The sequence below is a fragment of the Spermophilus citellus genome (assembly GCF_964194105.1).
Source record: "Spermophilus citellus genome assembly, chromosome: 18".
NCBI lineage: Eukaryota > Metazoa > Chordata > Mammalia > Rodentia > Sciuridae > Spermophilus > Spermophilus citellus.
Genome location: NC_138200.1, coordinates 17,016,831 through 17,037,957, shown reverse-complemented (window position 1 = coordinate 17,037,957; position 21,127 = coordinate 17,016,831). Strand labels below are relative to the sequence as shown.

The 21,127-nt window shown below is 36.5% G+C and overlaps 1 protein-coding gene and 1 long non-coding RNA gene across 13 annotated transcripts; one reads left to right on the top strand and one right to left on the bottom strand.

The window, feature by feature from the left end:
* Nucleotides 1–226: 226 nt before the first annotated feature.
* Nucleotides 227–17,321, bottom strand: ZNF382 (zinc finger protein 382). Of its 11 annotated transcripts, none has more exons than XM_081273270.1 (5): nucleotides 17,209–17,321; nucleotides 14,502–14,573; nucleotides 11,960–12,086; nucleotides 11,536–11,625; nucleotides 227–3,402 (listed from the first exon to the last, which is right to left on the bottom strand). In XM_081273270.1, the coding sequence occupies exons 1-5, from the start codon at nucleotides 17,239–17,241 to the stop codon at nucleotides 1,973–1,975; spliced, it is 1,752 nt and encodes a 583-aa protein (XP_081129396.1). In that variant the 5' UTR covers nucleotides 17,242–17,321; the 3' UTR covers nucleotides 227–1,972. The 11 variants fall into 11 exon arrangements, with proteins under 11 accessions (XP_081129396.1, XP_081129399.1, XP_081129400.1 ...); XM_081273273.1 differs by having other exon boundaries at nucleotides 227–3,399; XM_081273274.1 differs by having other exon boundaries at nucleotides 11,960–12,044.
* On the top strand, nucleotides 17,268–20,997 carry LOC308637136. Of its 2 annotated transcripts, XR_014019554.1 has the most exons (4): nucleotides 17,268–17,449; nucleotides 17,786–17,860; nucleotides 18,429–18,576; nucleotides 19,661–20,997. It is a non-coding gene; the product is annotated as an uncharacterized lncRNA (long non-coding RNA). The 2 variants fall into 2 exon arrangements; XR_014019555.1 differs by lacking the exon at nucleotides 19,661–20,997 and having other exon boundaries at nucleotides 17,272–17,449; nucleotides 18,429–19,639.
* The last annotated feature ends 130 nt before the right edge of the window (nucleotides 20,998–21,127 follow it).

Here is a 21,127-nt window from a genome sequence, read left to right as displayed (position 1 = left end):
AAATTGGGAAGTATGCATTTGAATAGGTAATTTAACTAGGTTCTCTTAATCAAATAATCAAATTTAATTTAAAAGTATCCATTCTTTACTTTTTTTTGGTATGAATTCTTTGACATTGTATTAGGAGCTATGGATAAAGTCATTCTTCATTCTTTTCTAAACTTATTCTTACAATCATTTCACTTGAATAACTCCTATCCAAATGAATTCCCCAACGTTTAAGATTTAAGTTTTCCATATTCAACATTTACAAATGACAAGTAATATAAAGTCCACTCACTTTCCAACTTTCATATTCTCATAAGATTTTTTCTAGTTAGAATTCTCTGATGTTGAGAAAGGAAAATGTTGAGTATCTTTCTCTAGTATAACTTCTTTTAAATTTTTTTAGTTGTATATGGATACAATACTTTTATTTTATTTGTTTTATTTTTTGTAAATAACTTTATTTTATTTATTCATTCATTTTTTATGTGGTGCTGGGGAATGAGCCCATTGCCTCACACATTAGGTGAGCGCTCTACCACTGAGCCACACCCAGTCCCTATTTATTTTATTTTTATGTGACACTAAGGATAAAACCCAGTGCCTCACACGTGGTAGGCAAGTGTTCTACCATTGAGCCACAACCCCATATCCTCTAGTATAACTTTTCAAAATTTCAAATAAGTCATTAACTATGGCTAAAAGTTAGCCCTGTATTTATTATATTTGTCTGGCATTGTATTAAAATTAGAGCTGTTGCTAAAAACCTTTCTACATGCATTATATTCATGTTCCCAGTTTTTCCAACATTGATTTAGTTTTTCCCCTAGCATGAATTCTGTGGTTTGAACCACCACCATGTTGATAATATACATAGTAGTTTCTCTTTAGAGTAAATTATCTCATGCTGTGAAAATTCTGAGTTGTTTGGCAGTTATTTACCAAAGGTGATTGAGCATACAAATTCCCTAAGACCCAGAAATTCCACTCCCTAACTATATACATAAGAGAAGTGCACATATGTACACAAAAAGACTAATGTGTTCTCAGAAGCATTATTTATTATGACCCTAAGCTGTAAAAAATGTAAGAAGCAATCAATAGGAAAATGGATAAATTGTGATATACTCATATTAATGGAATTCTATATAGAATAAAAAGAAATGAACTTCTGTCACATGCATTAATGATTACACTGAGAGACAATGATGAAATAAACAAGCCAATTCTGAATGAATACATGGTACATAATCCAATTAATATAAAGGTTTATAATATGGAAAAACAAATTTATAATGTTAGAGGTCAAAGTTGTGGTTAACTTTGAGGAGGTAACTAATTTTTATTCCATTTTTGCAAGAAATAAAAGTTCTCACCGCCTTTCTCTCTTTATTCTTTTGTTGTTGTTGTTGTTGTTACTGGGGATTGAACCCAGGGGCACCTTGCTACTGAGCTATATCCCCAGTCTTTATTTTTTTTTTATTTTGAGACAGGGTCTCACCGAGTTTCTTTGGGCCTTGCTAAGCTGCTGAGGCCAGCATCAAACTTGTAATCCTCCTTGCCTCTGTCTCCCAAGTTGCTGGGATTACAGGTGTGTGTCACAATGCCCAGCATACCTCCATTATTCCAAATGACTTCTACTCACAGTGTATTCATGGGCCACTGCCAGCTGGCCAGCTGTTTATTATTGGTTCATAAAAAGTATTGAAACTACTTTGTATCAAAATTGAAAATAATTTTAAATGTTCATAGCAATTTAAAGAGGATGTTTTGGTCCAGTGAATTTAATAAAAATTTAGGCTTTTATTTTCAAAGATTTTTGTTTAAATTTCCAACAATATTGTGTGTGTATATGTGTTTTACAAGCTACCAAACAGTAAATACATGGCATATTATCTTAAATTACTAAATATTATTACACTTGCAAGCAACATTAGGTACAGGGTTACTATGACTTGAAAAGCTTTTATTAAAAAAGTCACATCACTTACTGAATTCTCATAGTTTCTACTTTGTGAGTTTTCTGGTGGACAATGAGGTTTGACTTACAACTGAAGAATTTCCCACATTCTTTACATTCATATGGTTTCTCTCCTGTGTGTGTTTTTTGATGGCGAATGAGGTTTGATTTTCTACTGAAGGCTTTCCCACATTGAGGACATCCATTGGATTTTTCACCCGTATGTATTCTGTGATGAACAGTAAGGATTGCCTTCTGGCGGAAGGACTTCCCACATTCATTACAAATATAGGGTTTTTCCCCTGTATGAATTCTCTGATGGAGAGTGAGGGTAGTCTTTTGGCAAAAGGATTTCCCACATTCGTTACAAATATAGGGTTTCTCTCCTGTGTGAGTTCTCTGATGTACAGTGAGGGTTGTCTTCTGGATAAATGCCTTCCCACACTCATTACATTGATATGGTTTCTCCCCTGTGTGAGTTCTCTGATGATCAATGAGGTATGACTTCTTTCTAAAGGCACTTCCACACTGAGTACACTCATAAGCCTTCTCCCCTGTATGTGTTTTGTGATGTCTAGTGAGGGTTGCCTTCTGGCGGAAGGATTTCCCACAATCAATACAAAGATAGGGTTTCCCCTCTATGTGTGTTTTTTCATGAAGAGTGAGGGCTGTCTTCTGGCGAAAGGCCTTTCCACATTGACTGCAAACATAGGGTTTCTCACCTGTGTGAATTCGTTGATGTTCAATGAGGTATGACTTCCTTCTGAAGCCATTCCCACAGTAAGGACATTGAAAGGGTTTCTCTTCTATTTGAGATCTCTGATGCATAATAAAAACAGACTTTCTGCACAGGAATTTCCCATTCCCATATTTGTTGTATGCAGAGGACTTCTTTTCTATAAGATTATGTGGATGGATACCAAGATCTGACCTTTCTAGGAAGGCAATTCCATCTTTATTGAATTCAAAGTTTCTTTCTCCTCTGTGAGCTTCAGTCTGTGTAAATAACATTCCTTTCATAAGGAAGGATTTGTCACGTTCATTACATTCAAATGGCTGCTCTGGAGTTTGAACCTTCTGATGTTGAGTAACTTCCTGTTTACCATCAACATCCTTTTCTGTTTGTTTATGGAAATTTATTGATGGTTGAATTTTCTCATGCTTAGTATTGAGGACTGATTTCTCCCAACCATTACTTTCACCAAACTTCTCTCTTGCAGGGTTTATATTTCTAATAACTAATTCTGAAATATTTTTCAAAACTTTTCCATCAGGTTTATTATATTCACATAACATTGTTTTTGAAATCATGTGGTTCTTGCCTGGAGTAAGGGTTTTCCCATAAATATTACTTCTTTCCTTAATAAGTTTTTTGTGATTGATAAACACAACTGATCTAGATTGCTTGTCTTGGAATTCTTTGAACTTCATTAAAGCATCTTCAGCTTTCCCATCTTCTAGAAAATAATACAATTAACAACATTGTAAGTCTTTTTATACATACTGTGAATTGCATGTATATATGAACAACTCATATGAAACTATCCGTTTTGTTACTGTGGTCTAAAAAAGGCTAGAATAAATAACCTCTTGGTAAAGAAAACAAACAAAAACCTTGCTGTGCCACCGAAATGAGGAAAAACTGGCATAAACAAAGAACAATTATATCTTTGGCATGCTGCAATTGTCAGTTGCATGGAGATGGTATAATAAGCACAAACAGAGGTGAACATTAGATAAGAATTGTGAAAGAGCAAGGGAACCAAATAGTAAGTAGTGTAACAAGGAAAATTATTTAGGAAGAGATGAAAACCTACATATTTATTTCCTCATTTCTTATATAAATATTGTAAAATGCTTCCACTCATTTCTTCCTCATTTCCACTTATTCAATCCATAGCAAATGAACTTTCTCAAACTCATTTCCTAATGTACACAAACACTGATTTACAGTCCTGGCCCTCACTGACCATATGACTATGATTTATTTTCTCTTGAAGTAAAGAATCAAGAAAACATATTTCCATGAAGAATTATAAAGTTAACAAGAAGACAAGTTATACTTGCAACATGAATATAATCATTATTGTATTATGATTGTTGCTACCATCAATTTATTCTCCCAGAAATGGTCAGCAATAAAATTCTCCTGACCATCAATTTAACCTCTTCTCTTTTCAATATGTTGAATTACTTTTTTTCAGTTTTCTTCCCAACGTAGAAACATACATCAGCTTTGTTATTCTCTGTAGGGGTGTGAAGGAATAGATTCTTCAATGAATAAGTAGGGTACTAACTGACCTTAAATATGATTGTTTCTTGGTTACTTGGGATTGAACCCAGAGGTACTTTATCACTGAGCCACATCACTAGCCTGTTTTAATTTTAATTTTGAGACAAGGTCTCACTAATTGCCCAGGATAGCCTTGAACTTGTGATCCTCTTGCATCAGCCTCTCAATTAGCTGGGATTCTAGGTGTGCAGCAGTACATCTGGCTTAACTATATTTTTTCTATAAGTTCTTGACTATATAATAGTATTATTACCTATCATTCACATTTGGGGGAGCAATCCCAAGCGTAGATTCAGCTTACCTATGACACATTTTTATTTATAATAGCACTATACTGGAAAAAAGTTCAAATATCCATCAAAATGTAAACAGATAATAATGTATTTTGTATACACACACAATGGAATTATACCTCAGCAAGAAAAAGGAAACCTATAATATATAATGGCCAACAGGGATGATTCTCATTTTTCATAGTGTAAGATTTATGCAATAAAGTACATATACGGTATAATTCCACTTATGTGTACTTCTTAAACACGTAAAACTAGGCTATTTGGTAATTGAAGTTAAATTGTCTTCCTCAGAACCTCAAATAGCTCCAAGATATGCTACTATCCATTTTTCCCAAGGCCTTCACATGGTCTTTCTACTTTTCAGTGTCTAATTTGTCTGAAATTGGCATAAAAGTAGGGTCTAGACCATCCGTTTCAATAAATCTTTGAAAAACCTGATATTTTAACATGACTATTCCATTTAAATGCTCAATTTGATAATTTTGCTTTCCCAGCCCAAACCACGTGCTTTTATTAGTTAGTAATTATATAGTCAATTGACTATCTGAGATATTCTGAGTACACATTGTTATATGAGGTGAGGGAATGTTATTTTCAGCAGATATATCTATAAAGAACTTAACATTTAGTGATTTCTGAATGAATTCACTGCATGGCACCATAAGATAATGAATAAGATAACTATTAAATACCTAGTCTGTTACAAGCTATAGTAAGAAGAGGCAAAATAAAGGACTTTAGCTAGGTATGTTGATCCATTCCTGTAATCCCAGAGACTCAGGAGACTGAGGAAGGAGAATCAGAATGCTGAGGAGGCCAGCCTGAACCTGTCTCAAAATACAAAATAAAAAGGGCCAGAAATATAGGAGAGCACTTGCCTACCATGTATGAGGCCTTGGGTTCAATCCCCAGCATTAAAGGAAAAAAACTAACAACACTAAAAAGACTCCAATGGAGAGTGACTATGATAAAAGGTGAATGTTGATATATTTTGAAGCTCTGTTAAAGACTGTTATAACTTTTTGTTTGAACTGGAGATTTAACCCCAGGGGCACTTAACCACTGAGTTTCAAACCAGACACTTTTTAAAACATTATTTTTGGGCTGGGGATGTGGCTCAAGAGGTAGCGCGCTCGCCTGGCATGTGCGTGGCACTGGGTTTGATCCTCAAAACCATATAAAAAAATAAAGATATTGTGTCCACCTAAAAATAAAAAAATAAATATTAAAAAATAAATAAATAAAACATTATTTTCATTTTAATACAGAGTCTCACTAAATTACTGAGGCTGGTCTGAAACTTGCAATCCTCCTGCCTCTGCCTCCCAAATCTCTGGGATTACAAGTGTATACCATCACTCCAAGGAAAGGCCAGATGACTGTTATAAGTTTTGATATTATGTGGACTGGGGTTGTGACTCAGTGGTAGAACACTTGCCTAGCATGTGTGAGGCACTGAGTTTGATTCTCAGAACCACATATAACTAAATGAATAAAATAAAGGTTCATCAACATCTAAAAAAATTTTGATACTATGTCCCTCTTTATTGCTATAATATTCCATGTGCTGAAATTTGCTGATACATAGTCACTACATTTTCTTTTACTAAGCATTTATATGTGTAGCAGAGTCTGACTCCATTTTTGATGCCTTACTGCTGCTACCTTTCTAGACTTGTCTTTATTTCTCTCTTTTTTGGCAATATTAGGAACTGAACAGCAGGGCTTTGCACATGCTAGTCAAGCACTCTACCACTGAGCTATATCTCCAAACTTTTTCATTTTTTAAATTTTGAGATAGGGTTGTACTAAGTTGCCAAGGCTGGCCTTAATCTTATGACTCAAGGTTCCTGAGTTGCTGAGATTATGGGAATGTGCCACCCAACTCTAGCCTTTTATTTATTTATTTTTAAATTTTGAGACAGGTTCTCACTAAACTGCCAAGAATGTCCTCAAATTTGTGATCCTTCTGCCCTAGCCCCTTGAGTAGCTGGGATTACAGGTCTGCACCACATGCCTGACTATCTTTCCCCCTTTTTTTAAACCGCCCTACTTTACACAGGTAAGTCAATATAAAACACTCATGCTCTGTGATTAAGGTGTGTGCCACTGTGTCCACAGACAATGAGGTAACTTATGATGGTGTTTTAACATCTTAGTCTGCAAATTCTATCACCTCTATTTATTTAGGCTTGTTCCCTCTCTCAGAATATTTATTATATTGTATACTCACCCTTCTTGTGATAATAGGAGATGATACAAAGCCCATATGATGAGAAGAATGACTTAGGCATTGTGATATAGTTAGGCTACTACCCAAGAATCACTTGAACACAGTATTGAGATACTGATATTATGACAGTTGATCTGACAACAAAGAGGCAACTAAGTGATTAGTGAGTTGCTGGACAAAGGGATGATGTACATCCCAGGTGGGACAGAATGAGACACTATGAGATTTCATCATGCTACTCAGAGCAGTGTGCATATTAAAACTCATGGATTACTTATTTCTGGAATTTTCCATTTAATAGTTTTTGAACTGTAGATGACCTGTAAGTAATTGAAACCTTGGTTAAGGCATATTACTATATTAAACAGTAATAACAACAACAATAAAACCTAACACAACCATAAATATGAAAAGTCAATATATGAAAATTGTGTTTATATAAATCAGCAACAAACTAGAAGAAGTAAATTTAAAAATCCTGCCTTGGGCTAGGAGTATAGCTCAGTGGTGCATGCAAAAGGCCCTAGAATTCAGTCGTCAGAGAACACAAAAAATCCTACTATTTACAATATCATAAAAAATATTAAAAATATAAACTTAATTAATAATGTACAATAATAAAAATAATAAAACACTCCTTATAGGAATTTGGAAAGCTACTAAAATGGAAAGCTAAAGTATGGTTACAAACCAGAAGACTCAATAGTGCTAAGATATTAGTTCTCTCAAATCCTGGGACATTTACTTAAAGAAATAAAGAAGTTGATTGTAATATGTATTTGAGAAGAAAATGACCTAGAACACCAAAACAATTTAAAAGGGAATAAACTTGGAGGACTTAAATTAACTGTCCTCAAGACTCATTATAAAATCACAGTAATCACAGAAAAGGTAGTATTGGAAATATGACTTAAATATATCAAAGGAAATAATAGAGAGTTAAAAAATGGAGTGACACAAATATGATCAAATAATTTTCTATATGATCACCAGAACAATTTGATTCAATTTAACAAATAGTGATGGAACTAATTGAGATCCATATGGAGGAAAATACCCTTGAGGACTTACCTCATATCATAAGTGAAATTTAACATGAGGTAGATCATAAAATTAATCATAAAAACAAAAATATACACAACATTCTCAGAAGAAAATATAGGGAACTACCATAATAACTTGGACAGATATTTGTGAGATCAAAGAACTAATTATAAAAGAAAAAATGGCTAAACTGGACTTCCTCAAAATTAAATACTTCTGTTCATAAAGATACCTTAAAAATGAATAGGTACACCCTGGGCCAAGCCACTATCTTCCCTTGCCTGGATCAATGCATTGACTGGCCTCCTACCTGACCTTCCTAGATCTATATCTATCTTCCTCTCAGTCAATTCTCAACCATGCCACTTTCAGCTACTATACTACACCAAGGAACACAATTTTAATAAATTCCAACTGAAGTTGAGCTGGGCACATTTGTTCAGGTCCACAATCCCAGCTATACAGGATGACTTCAAGTTTGAGTCCAGTCTTGTCAACTTAGTGAGGAGACCCTGTCTCAAAAAAAAATTTGTTTTTAAAGGGTTGGGGATGTAGTTCAGTGGTAAATTGTCCTTGAGTTTAATTCCCAGTATTGTAAAAAACAGACAAACAAACTGATATTAGATCATGAATGCCTTGTTGAAAACCTTCCAATGGCTCCCACTTTAGCCATAATAAAAGTCAAAACCCTCACAGCGCCCTCCAAGGACACAGGTGCCTCAGGCCTCTTAACCTTCAGGCCTCTTCTCTCTTTTCTCCCCTTCCCCCGCCATTCACTCTGCTCCAGTCACAGATGACAAACAGAACTACCCTCAGTGCTTTTCACCTACTGTTCTGCATAAAAGGGACCTGCATTAAAAGTCCCTTCCTAAACTCTGCTAGGTCCACTTCCTCTCTTCCCTTAGGTCTTCACTCATATTTTCTTTTTTAAAAAGTAACTCCCTGCCTTGTAAAAAAAATTTCACAACCTCCTCACCACATTCTCTTCCTCTGCCTCACTTTTCCCTCCTTTCCACTTTTCACATTACATACCATACTATTCTACGTCTACCTCTTTATGGTGTTTCTGGCATGGCTCCCCCAGCAGATAAGTGCTTTATGAGGCAAGAAAATTCAGCTGCACCCACAGTGCCTTGAACAGTGACTATCACACAGTACAACACTGGTAAAATAAGTAAGATTATAAATTATCAGCTAATATAATATTTTTCTCTTTTTCTTCTTTGGGATCCTGGGTAGGTTAAAACGCTAAATACTTAAGAAAATGAATAGGCACACTAAAGAATAGAGAAAATATTTGCAATGTGTACATTGAACAAAAGATTCCTATCTAAAATATGTAAAAAATTCCTATTACTCAATGAAAAATATGTACTACCCAATAAAAAATCAACACTTGAGTGAACATAAAAAGCACTTAAAATTTTTTTCAACATATAATTTAGAAGAGAAATCTAAGTTAAATTGGAAAGATATACTATCAGGAAGTAATGTAGAAGAGAATGTGGGATAAAGTTCTTATACATTGCTGGCAAAAGTCTAAGATGGCACAGTAACTTTTAAAAACTGGCAATTAACATGTAACTGATTTATGAATCAACAGAATCACTGTTAGGTGTTTACTGAGGAGAAATAAGCACCTATGTCCACAAAAAGATTTTTATAAGAATGTTTACAGCAGCTTTATTCATAATGTATCCAAACTAGAAAGACCCCAAATGTCTATTAATAGAACACAGAAAAACAAACTGGTATATTTGTACAATTGAATACTATCCCACAATTAAAGTAAGAAACTATGCAAACAAGTGTAAATTTCTCAGACATTGAGCCCATATGACAAAGGTCTATAAAAGTCAAAACGAATCTCTGCTGGTGGAAATCACAACTGTGATTATCCTGGGGAGGGACTGATCTGGAAGAGACCTGACAGAACTTAATGGGATGTGAGAATATGGGTTGCTACTTTTGCACAATTCAAAGAAATTACTGAAGGTCTCTTTTTATGAAATACCTACAAATCTTGGAATGGATTCTTGGAAAGTTAACAGTGAGCCAATATTTCTATAAACAGAAGGCAAACAAGAAATCATTTATATGAGAAATGATATTGAAAACTAAAATTTAGATTTTTAGAGGTATGACAGTCAGCCACATATGGACACTTCACAGATCTCAGGTCTTTTTTTTTTTAGCTGTAGATGGACACATGCCTTTATTTATTTTTATGTGGTGCTAAGGATTGAACCCAGTGCCTCACATGTGCTAGGCAAGCACTCTACCATTGAGCCACAACCCCAGCCCAGATCTCAGGTCTTTAGAAATAGATCCCTAATTAGATGGTTATCATAAAAAAAATTGATCTGGGCATAGCGGTGGGTGTACACCTGTAATCTTAGCTACATGGGAGGCTGACATGGCAGGATTCTAAGTTTGAGGCCAGCCTGGGCAAATTAGCAAGACACTATCTCAAAAAAAAAAAAAAAAGAAGAAGAAGGTGAGGGGGCAGGCATACAGGTGCATGCCTATAATCCCAGCAGTTTGAGGCCAGCCTTGGCAAATTAGTGAGACCCTGTCTCAAAATAAAAATATAAATAAAAAGGGTTGGAGATGGAAGTAACTTAGTGGTGGACCACCCTGGGTTCAATCCCCAGTGTGGCAAAAAAAATAAATAAATAAACAAACCCAGTAAAATAATGTGAATCAATATATAAAAATGGCTGGGAATGAAACTTAGTGGTAGAGTACCTCTGGGTTTAATTCCTAGTAAAACACACACACACACACACACACACACACACACACACACACACCCCTAGAAAATAAGTGTTGGTGAAAATGTGAAGAAATAGGAACCCTTGCCCAGTATGGTAGGAATGTAAAATAATGCAGCTGATATGGAAAACAGAATGGTAACACCTCAAAAATTAAGCATAGAGTCTTGACAGGATCCAGGAATTCTATTTTTGGGAACATACCCAAAAGAATTAAAACCAGAGACTCACGATGATACATATGCTTATACATAGCAGCATTATTCATAATAGCAACCCAACTCATTCATGAATGAGTGAATAAGCAAAACATAGTATATGTATATGTAAACAATGGAATTTTTTAATGTTTATTTTTTAATTGTAGTTGAACACAATACCTTTATTTAATTTATTTATTTTTATGTAGTGCTGAGGATTGAACTCAGAGCCTTCCATCTGCCAAGCAAGCGATCTACCACTGAGCCACAATCCCAGCCCAACAGTGGAATATTAATCAGCCTTAAAAAGGAAGGAAATCCTGAGACATGTTACAACATGGAAGAGCTTTGAGGACATTAAGTAAAATAAGCCAGTCACAAAAAAGGAAAAATGCTAAATTATTCTACTTATAAGAAGCACCCACAGTAGTCGAATTCACAGAGTCAGAAAGAAGAATGGTGGTGGCTAGGGGCTAGGAGTTCTAGTAATGGGAAGTTATTGTTTAAAGGGTACTGAGTTTCAGTTTTTCAAGATGTAGAGTTCTGGAAATGGATGGTAGTTATGACTGCATAAAAATGTGAATGTACTTAACACTGCTGAAGTATATGCTTAGAAATATTTAAGATGATAAATTTTCTGTTATGTATATTTTACCACAATTTTTAAAAGTAGGTCCCTAAAAACATGCAAAGTTGGTATCAACTACCTGAGTTTTGATGTCCACTGGACTTTTGGCTGTATATACTCACCTAGGTAGCTCTGACTTGCAAAAATTCTCTCTGACCATAGTTCTCCTTGTTCCAACTTGCGGATCATATCAGGCTTAGTTATGTGAAATCCTGAAAATGAAAAAGGAGACTTGGTCTAAACTGGACTCCAAAATATTGAAGGAAAAGAAAGATACAGCATCAAGGTGGCAGATGAGGGATATGCTAACATCTTATTAAGTTAATATCTTGCACTCAGCAAGATTTCTGCTAACAAAAAGAAATTTATCATTTTTGATACCTGCAATCAAAATTCTTTATATTTCAGGATGTTTTTCCTGTGGTGCTTGGATCCAACCCAGGGTCTTCTGCAACTAAGTATGGGCTTTTCCATTCATCCCCACCTGTTTTAGGAATTCTTGAAAGGAAGTATATGATATTGAAAGATTCAAGGAGGGTCCCTTACCCACAGAAATGAAGTGGCAGTAGTTTTCCAACATCACATCCCTGTAGAGGGCCTTCTGAGCAGGATCCAGTTGCTGCCATTCCTCCTGGGTGAAGTCCACAGTCACATCCTTGAATGATACTGATCCCTGTAAGGGCATACTCTAGTTCATCCTGAAGTGATCGGAAATGGGTAAGAACTAGATATTGGAAACCTAGTTCTAAAAATGTTCAGTGATCAGACAGTTTTTAAAATTATTTTATATTATAAAAATTTCTCTCTGAAGATATATTTATCAATATTATTGTCTCATGCTAATATGTATATATATTACATATGTGTACATATCTATATACATGTATGTATGCATGTATGTATGTATCTATATAGAGTGATCACATTATTTGACCTGAATGTGATGGCTTTCTGATGGATCAAAATGAATACAATCCTGATTCTGCTCATGAGAAAGTACAGGCTAAGAGAGAGGCATACATGCACTCAATAGGTATTACATATGCAATGACAGAAAAACATACACGGGAAAGTGTCATAAAGCAAAGAAAATTTTCATTTTGTACTCTGAAGCTTCACTGAGGACATAAAAGTTTTGTACTCACAATAAATTTGTTTTGTAGGAATACAGGGCATCTGCTTTTAAAAATTCATGGGGAGAAGAAAACCAGTTAGTAAATTCAGGAAATAGCAAAAGGTATAGTATGTTAGGAAACAATTTTTGAGCTCTGAAAAGGAAAAGATATGGAAGAAGGTAGGAGTTTCATTATGGAATAATACTGAACTTTTTTCCTTTATAGCATTGGTCTTAAAAATGTAGTGAATACATTCCCAAAATATTCATGGTTACATATAAAATAACAAATAGGCATTAATGGCAATCCATATTGTTAATGATAACTGCTCTCAAATATATACTGTTAATATTTTCTTCTCTTCCAGTATAATGTCTTATACATTCCACTATGATGCAAGCCCCATTTTGGGTCTCTGCTTTAAGGAGTATAAAGAACATGAAAAACATAAGTAAATACATGTTATATGATAAAATTTTTACTTTTGAGGCAACACTTTCAATGACTGGCAAAGATGCTTATGGTGTGTTAAGTAGGAAAGACAGGAAACCACTTAGAAATGCCTCATAGGTTAAGATCATAGTAATGAACTGAGAGAAGACAGGTGGTTACTAGATGATGAAAATCAACAGAATTGGTCACAAATTGGCTTTAGAGTGGAAAAAAGAAAGGCAGGACTATCAGATTATCTGAATAGGCAAGTGTGTAGGTGCTAGGACTAGTAAATAGAAATGGGAAAAAGAGAGAATAGGCTGAGCAAAAGGAGGTTATAAGGTAACCTTAGAAAGATACTTAAAGTGAAGTAACATATAGGGGGTGATAACTATTGGATGTTGAATATATGGTTCAGACACTTAAGAGATCAAAGTGAGAACCACTGAAATCAAGAATGTGTAGCCTTCACATTGAATCTGACGTGTACAGAGGAAAAGACTGTAAAGAGAAGAAAACCAGTTAGCACCTGGGGAAAACCAGTATTTTAAAGGTTGGTAGATGAGGAATTTTCTGTAAGAAAAAGAAAAATAGGACAGAGTACCACTTTTGATTTAAGCGTAGATATTTCAGGAGTGGACTAGCATATGCATTTCCTTCCCCTGTACAAACATAAAAAATGAGAAGAAACTAAAAAGTATAAGTCAATAACAGCACTGGAATACTGGAAAGATTTTTCACTGGCAGGCCACAATTTGTAGAAACTGTTGGCAGACATGAGTAAAACAGGAAGACAGGAGAAGAGGAATACAAAACCTGAGTTTTCACTGAGGTTGTGGCTCAGTGGTAGAGTACTTTCCTAGCATGTGTGAGGTAACTGGGTTCAATCCTCAGCACCATATAAATAAGTAAAATAAAGTTTAAAAAAACCCTCAGTTTTCTATACAAATTCATATCAAATCTCCATACTGAAAAACCTCACAAAACACGACATCCTTCCACAAAGTAATAATACGAACTACCCATTCTACCTCCCACCATATCATTGCAAAAATCTTGATTAGTGGAGATAAGCAAGGTTTTTCTGTCTGCTCCTTGACTAGTTACAACTTGGGTGTAGAAGTAGGGTCAAGAGAAGGTAGATTCATTCCAAGTAATATATTTCCGTTAAATCAAGACAATAGCTTTCTGTTACAGCAGTATGTTAGTGAGAAGACTGAGAAAGGAGATGATGAATGATACATCCAATCACACTTGGGGAAGGCTTCAGTTTATCTGGCTGGAAGGGAGAATTTGGAAACAGGGTTGCAAATAGGATAAGGTGGGTGAAACACTGAGGGTGCAAAATTTAGGAAGGCATAGCACTAACAGTATGCCTTAAAAATCGTACCTCACGCCATTTGCTTGCCTCACCCTAATCTGGGTCCTGACTGAAGACATTTCATGAAAGCAAATCTCAACATCCAGGAAGTTTAAGTAACATTGTTAAATAAATGTTCATATTCCCTGGGGAAAAGAAAAGAGAGGAAATATCATCTCACCTTAGACATAGCTTTGAGATTTGTAGGAGATGAAATTTCTCTTTGAACTCTTCTTTTGGTAAGGAAAGAGTCCTATTGAGGCAAAAATAGAGATATATAAGGAGCCATGTGAGTACATACTTGACTTAGATCTTCCAGAATAACTAGGTAAAGCTATATTAATTTTCACAGTTTCATCACTTGCCCACTGCATACACTTCAGAAATACAGGCTGGAGGTTAATGGGAACATGGGACAAATTCAGCTTTTCCCCAATTCTAGAACCCTAGTCTCTTGCTGAAGAAGAATGGATTCTAGGAACCTGTAAAGCCTGTTAAGCTTGGAAAGGGAACATTGTTTTATACCCTGTGACTCTACCTCCCATCTCCCATGGAGCACAGGTTTGTATGTTTCCAAATTGTTTTTCATGGACTGTCCATTTACACTGTTACCAACAGTGCATGAGACTATCTTCCCATGTCCTGACAAACAAGTTCAGAACTTTTAAATCTTTGCCTATTGGTAGTTCTAAAGTATACACTTACTATGATGAAAATAAGCTTATTTTAATAAGTTAAAAGCCATTCCTTATTTCCTTCTTAATGCATTTCCTTATGTTTATTTTATTTACTTATTTATCATGGGTTTTTAGGTTTTATTGTTTTTGTTTTTTGTGGTGCTCGGGATTGAACATAGAGCTTTATGCATGCTAGGCAAGTGCTCTACCACTGAGCTGTACCCCCAGCCTGTATCTTCTGTGTTTTTTCTTTTTCTCTAATTTAGGAAATTAACCCTTTACCTATTTTAAGTTGCAAACAAATTTTCTTGGTTTGTCATATGACTATTAGTGTCTTTGCCTTTTGAATATTTTTTTTCTCCTATAAGCTTTATATAGTAGGAGCTGGGGATATAGCTCAGTTGGTAGAGTGCTTGCCTTGCATGCACAAGGCCCTGGGTTCAATCCCTAGCACACCCCCCCCCAAAAAAAAAGAAATCCACTTTTATTATCTGTACACGTGGAAAAATAAGATTATGTACCCCATTTGAATCAAATATATGTCAAGATCATTGTAATATTTTGAGCAACTAATAAAAGTTTTATTTAGCAATACCACATACTATATAATCTAAATAATTTCAACTGATGGTAAATGTGATCTTTATCACACATTCAATTTCCCTAGGTGACTAAGTCTGAACATTCTGTTTTTCTACTCAACTTTTTATTGCTTTACCTGAAGCACATTACTTAAGAAGCAAGGTTGCTGAAATTAAGTATTCTGTTGTAGTACATGTATGGGAAATAGAAAAGTAACTGTTTAAGCACACTTTGTACTCTGTAGGGTTCCAGACAGAAGGAATATTATTTTGCTAAGAAAAGTTTGAAATGTTGACTGCTGCAGTGAATATTTTAGTTACCAAAATAATTATTTTATCTGGGCACAGTGGGGCACACCTGTAATCCCAGCCACTTGGGGACTGAGTCAGGAAGATTGCAAGTTTGAGGCCAGCCTGGGCAAGACCCCAAATAAAAAATAAAAAGGCTAGGGAGATAGCTTAGTGGTAGAGTAACCATGGATTCATCCTCAGTAAAAACAGAAGGAAAAAAATTCAATTATTTTAAGTACTAAAATGAGACTGGCCTTGTAATTAGAAGTGTTATCAAAGACTCTTAGAATAGTGAAGACGCTATCAGCCTTGATTGAATCCATGAGCAGGAAAATTCACTAATATATGTGTTAAAAGTGGTAGTTATGGGTAAAAATTATTTTTCCTGCATGTTCTCCATGAAACACTGTTCAACACATTGATTTTGGTTATTATGGTGCTTACAGGACACGAATCTAACCTCCTGGGAATTATGAAAATCTTACTATTGCTTTTTACTACTTGTACTTCTATTGTATTTGCAAAATTGCTATTTAGTTAAAATTCTGGAGGTAGGCTTCATGGCTACTACTCAGATAATCAAATATAACACAACCAACTAGATGTGCTCTTACAGAATTCTTCAATCATTTAATATTTAGGTTACCATAGTCACAAAACCATCAGAAATAAACGGTAGGTCATACACATAGTGATCTTCAATTAAAGATTATTCCGAAAACCACCAACCCATAGCCCCCCACATGTCATTCATAGCCACATAAAGCACACTATGCAATTCCAGGTAAAGTCACAATCACATTCACAAATCACTTTCAACTCTCCACATGCAGTCTCGAATACTACTCACACCTAATCTAAAACTACACACACGCAGGGGAAACCTCATGCAGCCACACAGCTAAGTCTACCTTTCACACAATCGGAGGGTACATCCCAAAGAGTGGCACGCACCCAAAAGGCAGCAGGTTGTGTACAGGGGAACACCCCCAAACATATATACACACTCGCAGCACCCGCTATGCGCAGGGACACGATTTGCGCGACAGAATTCCTCTGGGTTGTCAAACAGGCAAAATCCCTCTTCGCAGGGCTAGCTCCAGGTCATCCTCAGGGTCACGCCCACGAACCACGCCCGAGGCCCTGCTCTTACAGATGTGAGCGTTCGAATACTGCGGTCCTGGTTCCCTCCCCTAAACTGCTAGGCTGGGATCGGACTCCGGGTTTCCTCCCGGATCTCCCCTCCCCGATCTCTCCTCTCCCTTAGTCTGCTCTCCCGGCAGGACTTCCAAGCTCCTTCCTCGGCCTCCTCCGAACCCCTAAGACCCACCAGCCTCACCCCCGGCCGAGCCTGTTGTCTGCGCCTGCGCATTCGCGCCGCGCCGTGGGTTTGCGCTCCCAGGAGTCTCCGGGGCGGCCCGTTAGTTGCTGCGCGGTCCTGGTTCCCCCGCGCTGCGCGGTTTTATCAACCTCTGCTGGGCTTGGGCGTAGATAGGTTTACCCCAAGTCCCCAGGTCTGCCAATGAAATGCGACCCCTGCTTCATTTTCTTCTGGACTTGAGGTCATTATTTTCTGTGTGGTGAGTTGAGGTGACCCGGGTCCGAGTGCGAGAGGAATTCGCAGCCGGAGGCTCCAAGTTCCCGGGATGTGGGTGGGGAACGTGGAGGCAGAAGCCGGAGCCAGCTGCTGTGGCGAGTGTTTGTGGTCGTGGTCATGTGTGCGCGGTGCGGAGGGGCCGGACTGCTGATTGGGCTCGCGGACCGAGTGGGGGCGGGGCCGCACGTGTGACCCTAGTTGGCGGCGATTGTGAGGTATGTCATTCCGTGACCCTAGTGATTCTGTGCCTGGCTGTTGTGACCGACCAGAGACTGTGATCAAAACTGACCTGTAGTTTTGTTTTGTTTTCAACTTTTAGGAAACTAGAGATTCATTTGGCAGTTCAAGACCTGCGGATGTGAACCAGGTCCCCAGGCGACTGGAAGACTCCAGGGTATGGCCTCTGTTGCTTTCATACAGAATGAGTACATTCCGTATCCATTGTTCAGGGCTTAATACACCTTTGGCATGCAGTGGAGCCCACCCAAATTCCAAGGAATTTGTTGCACTGGGATTTCTTTCACTGTCATTTCACTTTATAGCCACACTGCGGAGCATGCAGTCAAATGGTTACCAAAGGGAAGGTTGGATATTTGAAACCTAGAATTTAAAAAAGGAGCCTTGTGTTGGTACGGAGAGTTTAGGACTGGAGTTGTCCCCAGTGCAGAGTCCTGGGAAGACAAGATGTTGAGGTTCCAAAACTACAATTCGTTCCCCCTGGTAATCCCTTTTTAGAAGCTTTGTGGGGGCAATTTGAATAGCCACAGCTTTTTCATAGCTCTGTCTACAGAAAACAGCTGTGAACGCAGAAACAGATTCCAGTCCCAGACTTCAGAGAACCGAGTCACCTCCCCTCTTCATACTGGTTATTGAACCTAGGGTTGCTCTACTGCTGAGCTACATCCCCATCCCCAGCCCTAGGTTTTTTGTTTGTTTGTTTGTTTTTTGTTATTTTGAAACAGGTTCTCACAAAGTTGTCCAGGATGCCTGGAATTTGTGATCCTCCTGCCTCAGCCTCCAGAGCCCTTGGAATTACACGGATGCACAACTGGGCCTGACTTCACAGGAAAAATCTTAATATTGAAAATGTCATTATATTGGTGAAATACGGTAAAAGAATGTACAAGACTTGGTGGGCTTATTATTTCAGTCATTTGGTTTTAGTACTGTTCCCTGTCATTTTGCTAGCCTGTTTCCTTAGTTTTTGTAATAACTAGATGAGCTTTCCTTCCCAACTTTTCAGAAAAATGCTTTAAATATATGTAGGTTTTATTGTGTGTCCCTGATGACGGAATTAATGCAGTCTTGTTGGAAAAAACTCAATAACCTAAGTTGATTTATAAAACTAAAAATATGTAAGGTGCACTCCTGTAATCCCAGCAACTCTGAAAGATGAGGCAGAAAGATCTCAAGTTCCAGACCAGTCTCAGAAATTTAGTGAGACCCTGTCTCAAATTAAAAATAAATTAGGGCTAGGGATGTAACTCAGTGGTAGAGTGCCCCTGGGTTCAATCTCTTGCACCACACACAGGATACATAAGTAATTATAGTGTTAGCATCTAGAAGCCTTTATTATTGATATTGTGGTATATATTCTTCCAGATTTTTTTCTTTCAGTGTATGTTTAAATGTTTGTTTTTTAGAAAATTTACATGAATTAGTTATTTAATGACAAAAGACTTCTCTACTTCTCAGATTGGAAAGAATTCATCCCAGTCACTGGTTTTGCTATCTTCCCTGCGTGTAAGGAGAAAAAGGAAGTGCCAGTGATACTTAACTGATTTCATAACCCTTCTGAGTACCTATTGGAATTTACTCATAATTATCAGGAAAACAGAATAGGTAGTTAGCTAAGTAAGGCAGCTACTGAGAATTATATTTATTATTAGTAGTAGCAGTATTTTTAACAGATTTAAGTAACCTTTCATAAAACAGCACTATTCTCTCAAGACCAGATGTCTTGGGAGACCTCATATAAATCACATGGTCAAGGGTAAGTTTATAATATATGATAACAGAATTAGATGTTAGTAGTTATAAATGTGCATAAAAGTATGATGGACAGTGAACAAAATTGATCTTTTAATTATGTTTGTTATCTAATTAGATTATTTGACCTATGTTTGTTTATGAGCAGAATTCTCTTTTTCTTCCTTGTCTTTCTGAAAAATCATTGTGGATAATGTTAATAAAGGCTACGCTTGCAGGCTATGCCCTATATTAGCTTTATAAGGAAGAGCAGACCTAAGAAGCTGAAATTTTCTGTCCCAAAATGGTAAGGACATAAGGAAATTTTCTTTAGTAGTAATGGATTACATGATGTGAAATAGTCTATCATCAATAAAAATATATAATATTTATTAGGTGTTTTTTAGGTACATCATAGAAGTAATTTGTTATTGTTAATTTTCTTTTTCCCCCCTCACATAATCTTGACAACTCTTTGAGTACTAGGTACTATTACTTTTCTCATTTTATTGACGAAGCATTCTTGGTAATGCAAATAATATACTTGCTAAGGCACAGAATTAGTAATGTTCGGAGTTAATCAAGATTAACATACTGAGAGGCTGGGGTTGTGGCTTAGTGGTGGAGTGCTTGCCTAGCATGTGTGAGGCACTGGGTTCGATTCTCAGCACCACATATAAATAAATAAAATAAAGGTCTGTCAACAACAAAAATATATTTTAAAAAAACATACTGAAAGCTTAATCACGTTACTATTTTTATTTGATGCTTCTGGTTTCAGAGATCTCAGCCCACAGACTACTGGCTTCATTTCTTCAAGGCTTGAGGTGAGGCAGAACATCATGGGAGAAGGGTTGGTGGAGGAAAGCAGCTGGGAACATGGCACCAGGAAGCAGAGAGAGCTTAACTACATATATTATTATTATTTTCGAATGTATATAACCTCCCAATAATTTTTTAAAATATATTTTTAGTTGTAGATGGATACAATACCTTTATTTTTATTTATTTATTTTTATGTGGTACTGAAGATCAAACCCAGGGCCTCACATTATGTGAACACTCTACCACTGAGCTACAACCCCAGCTTTTTAACCTGCTTCTCTCACTTGGTAATTCACAATTGTCATTCCATAACATTTAATATGAATTAAGGTTATTATGATTAAAAATGAGTATACATATGAATAATAACTACCCACCATTATTTAACATTTTTTTCTACCTCCTAGATATTTATGGGTTCCAAAAACTATTCTGTGAATAATATTCTTGAGTTATGTTTACTTTCAATCTATTCCTTCCCATATATGCCAGAACTTGTTCTAGTATGTGAAGGGACACCAGAATTAAAAAGAGATGCTAATCATTCAGCAAAGATCAAATATATGAGGGAGTAAAAGAGAGTGTGATAAAAGGGCTCTTAGAGAAGTTAGATAACATGTTGGGAATAAATAGGTGTGAGAAGTAGAAAGGCTGGTGGTTCATTTTCAAACTATAATATTTAGCTTTAATTGGGATATAAGATCCAGTGATAGCCATTTTGATTATAGTGTTTTCCTTTGTCCTACTGGGGATGGAACCTTGAGCCTCAGGCATGATAAGCTGATGCTTTACTACTGAGATACATCCCCAACCATTCTCATCAGTAATTTATAAGTTTTAATTCCTTTGCAAGCTAACCAGTTCTTGG

Excerpts from the sequence above, each read along its gene's own strand:
- ZNF382 (XM_081273270.1), bottom strand. The coding sequence starts at position 17,241 with ATGCGCAGGCGCAGACAACAGGCTCGGCCGGGG. Across the intron at positions 14,574-17,208 it reads GACAACAGGCTCGGCCGGGG|GACTCTTTCCTTACCAAAAG; the intron begins GTGAGGCTGGTG and ends TTGCCTCAATAG. Across the intron at positions 11,626-11,959 it reads CTGCCACTTCATTTCTGTGG|GATTTCACATAACTAAGCCT; the intron begins GTAAGGGACCCT and ends TTTCATTTTCAG.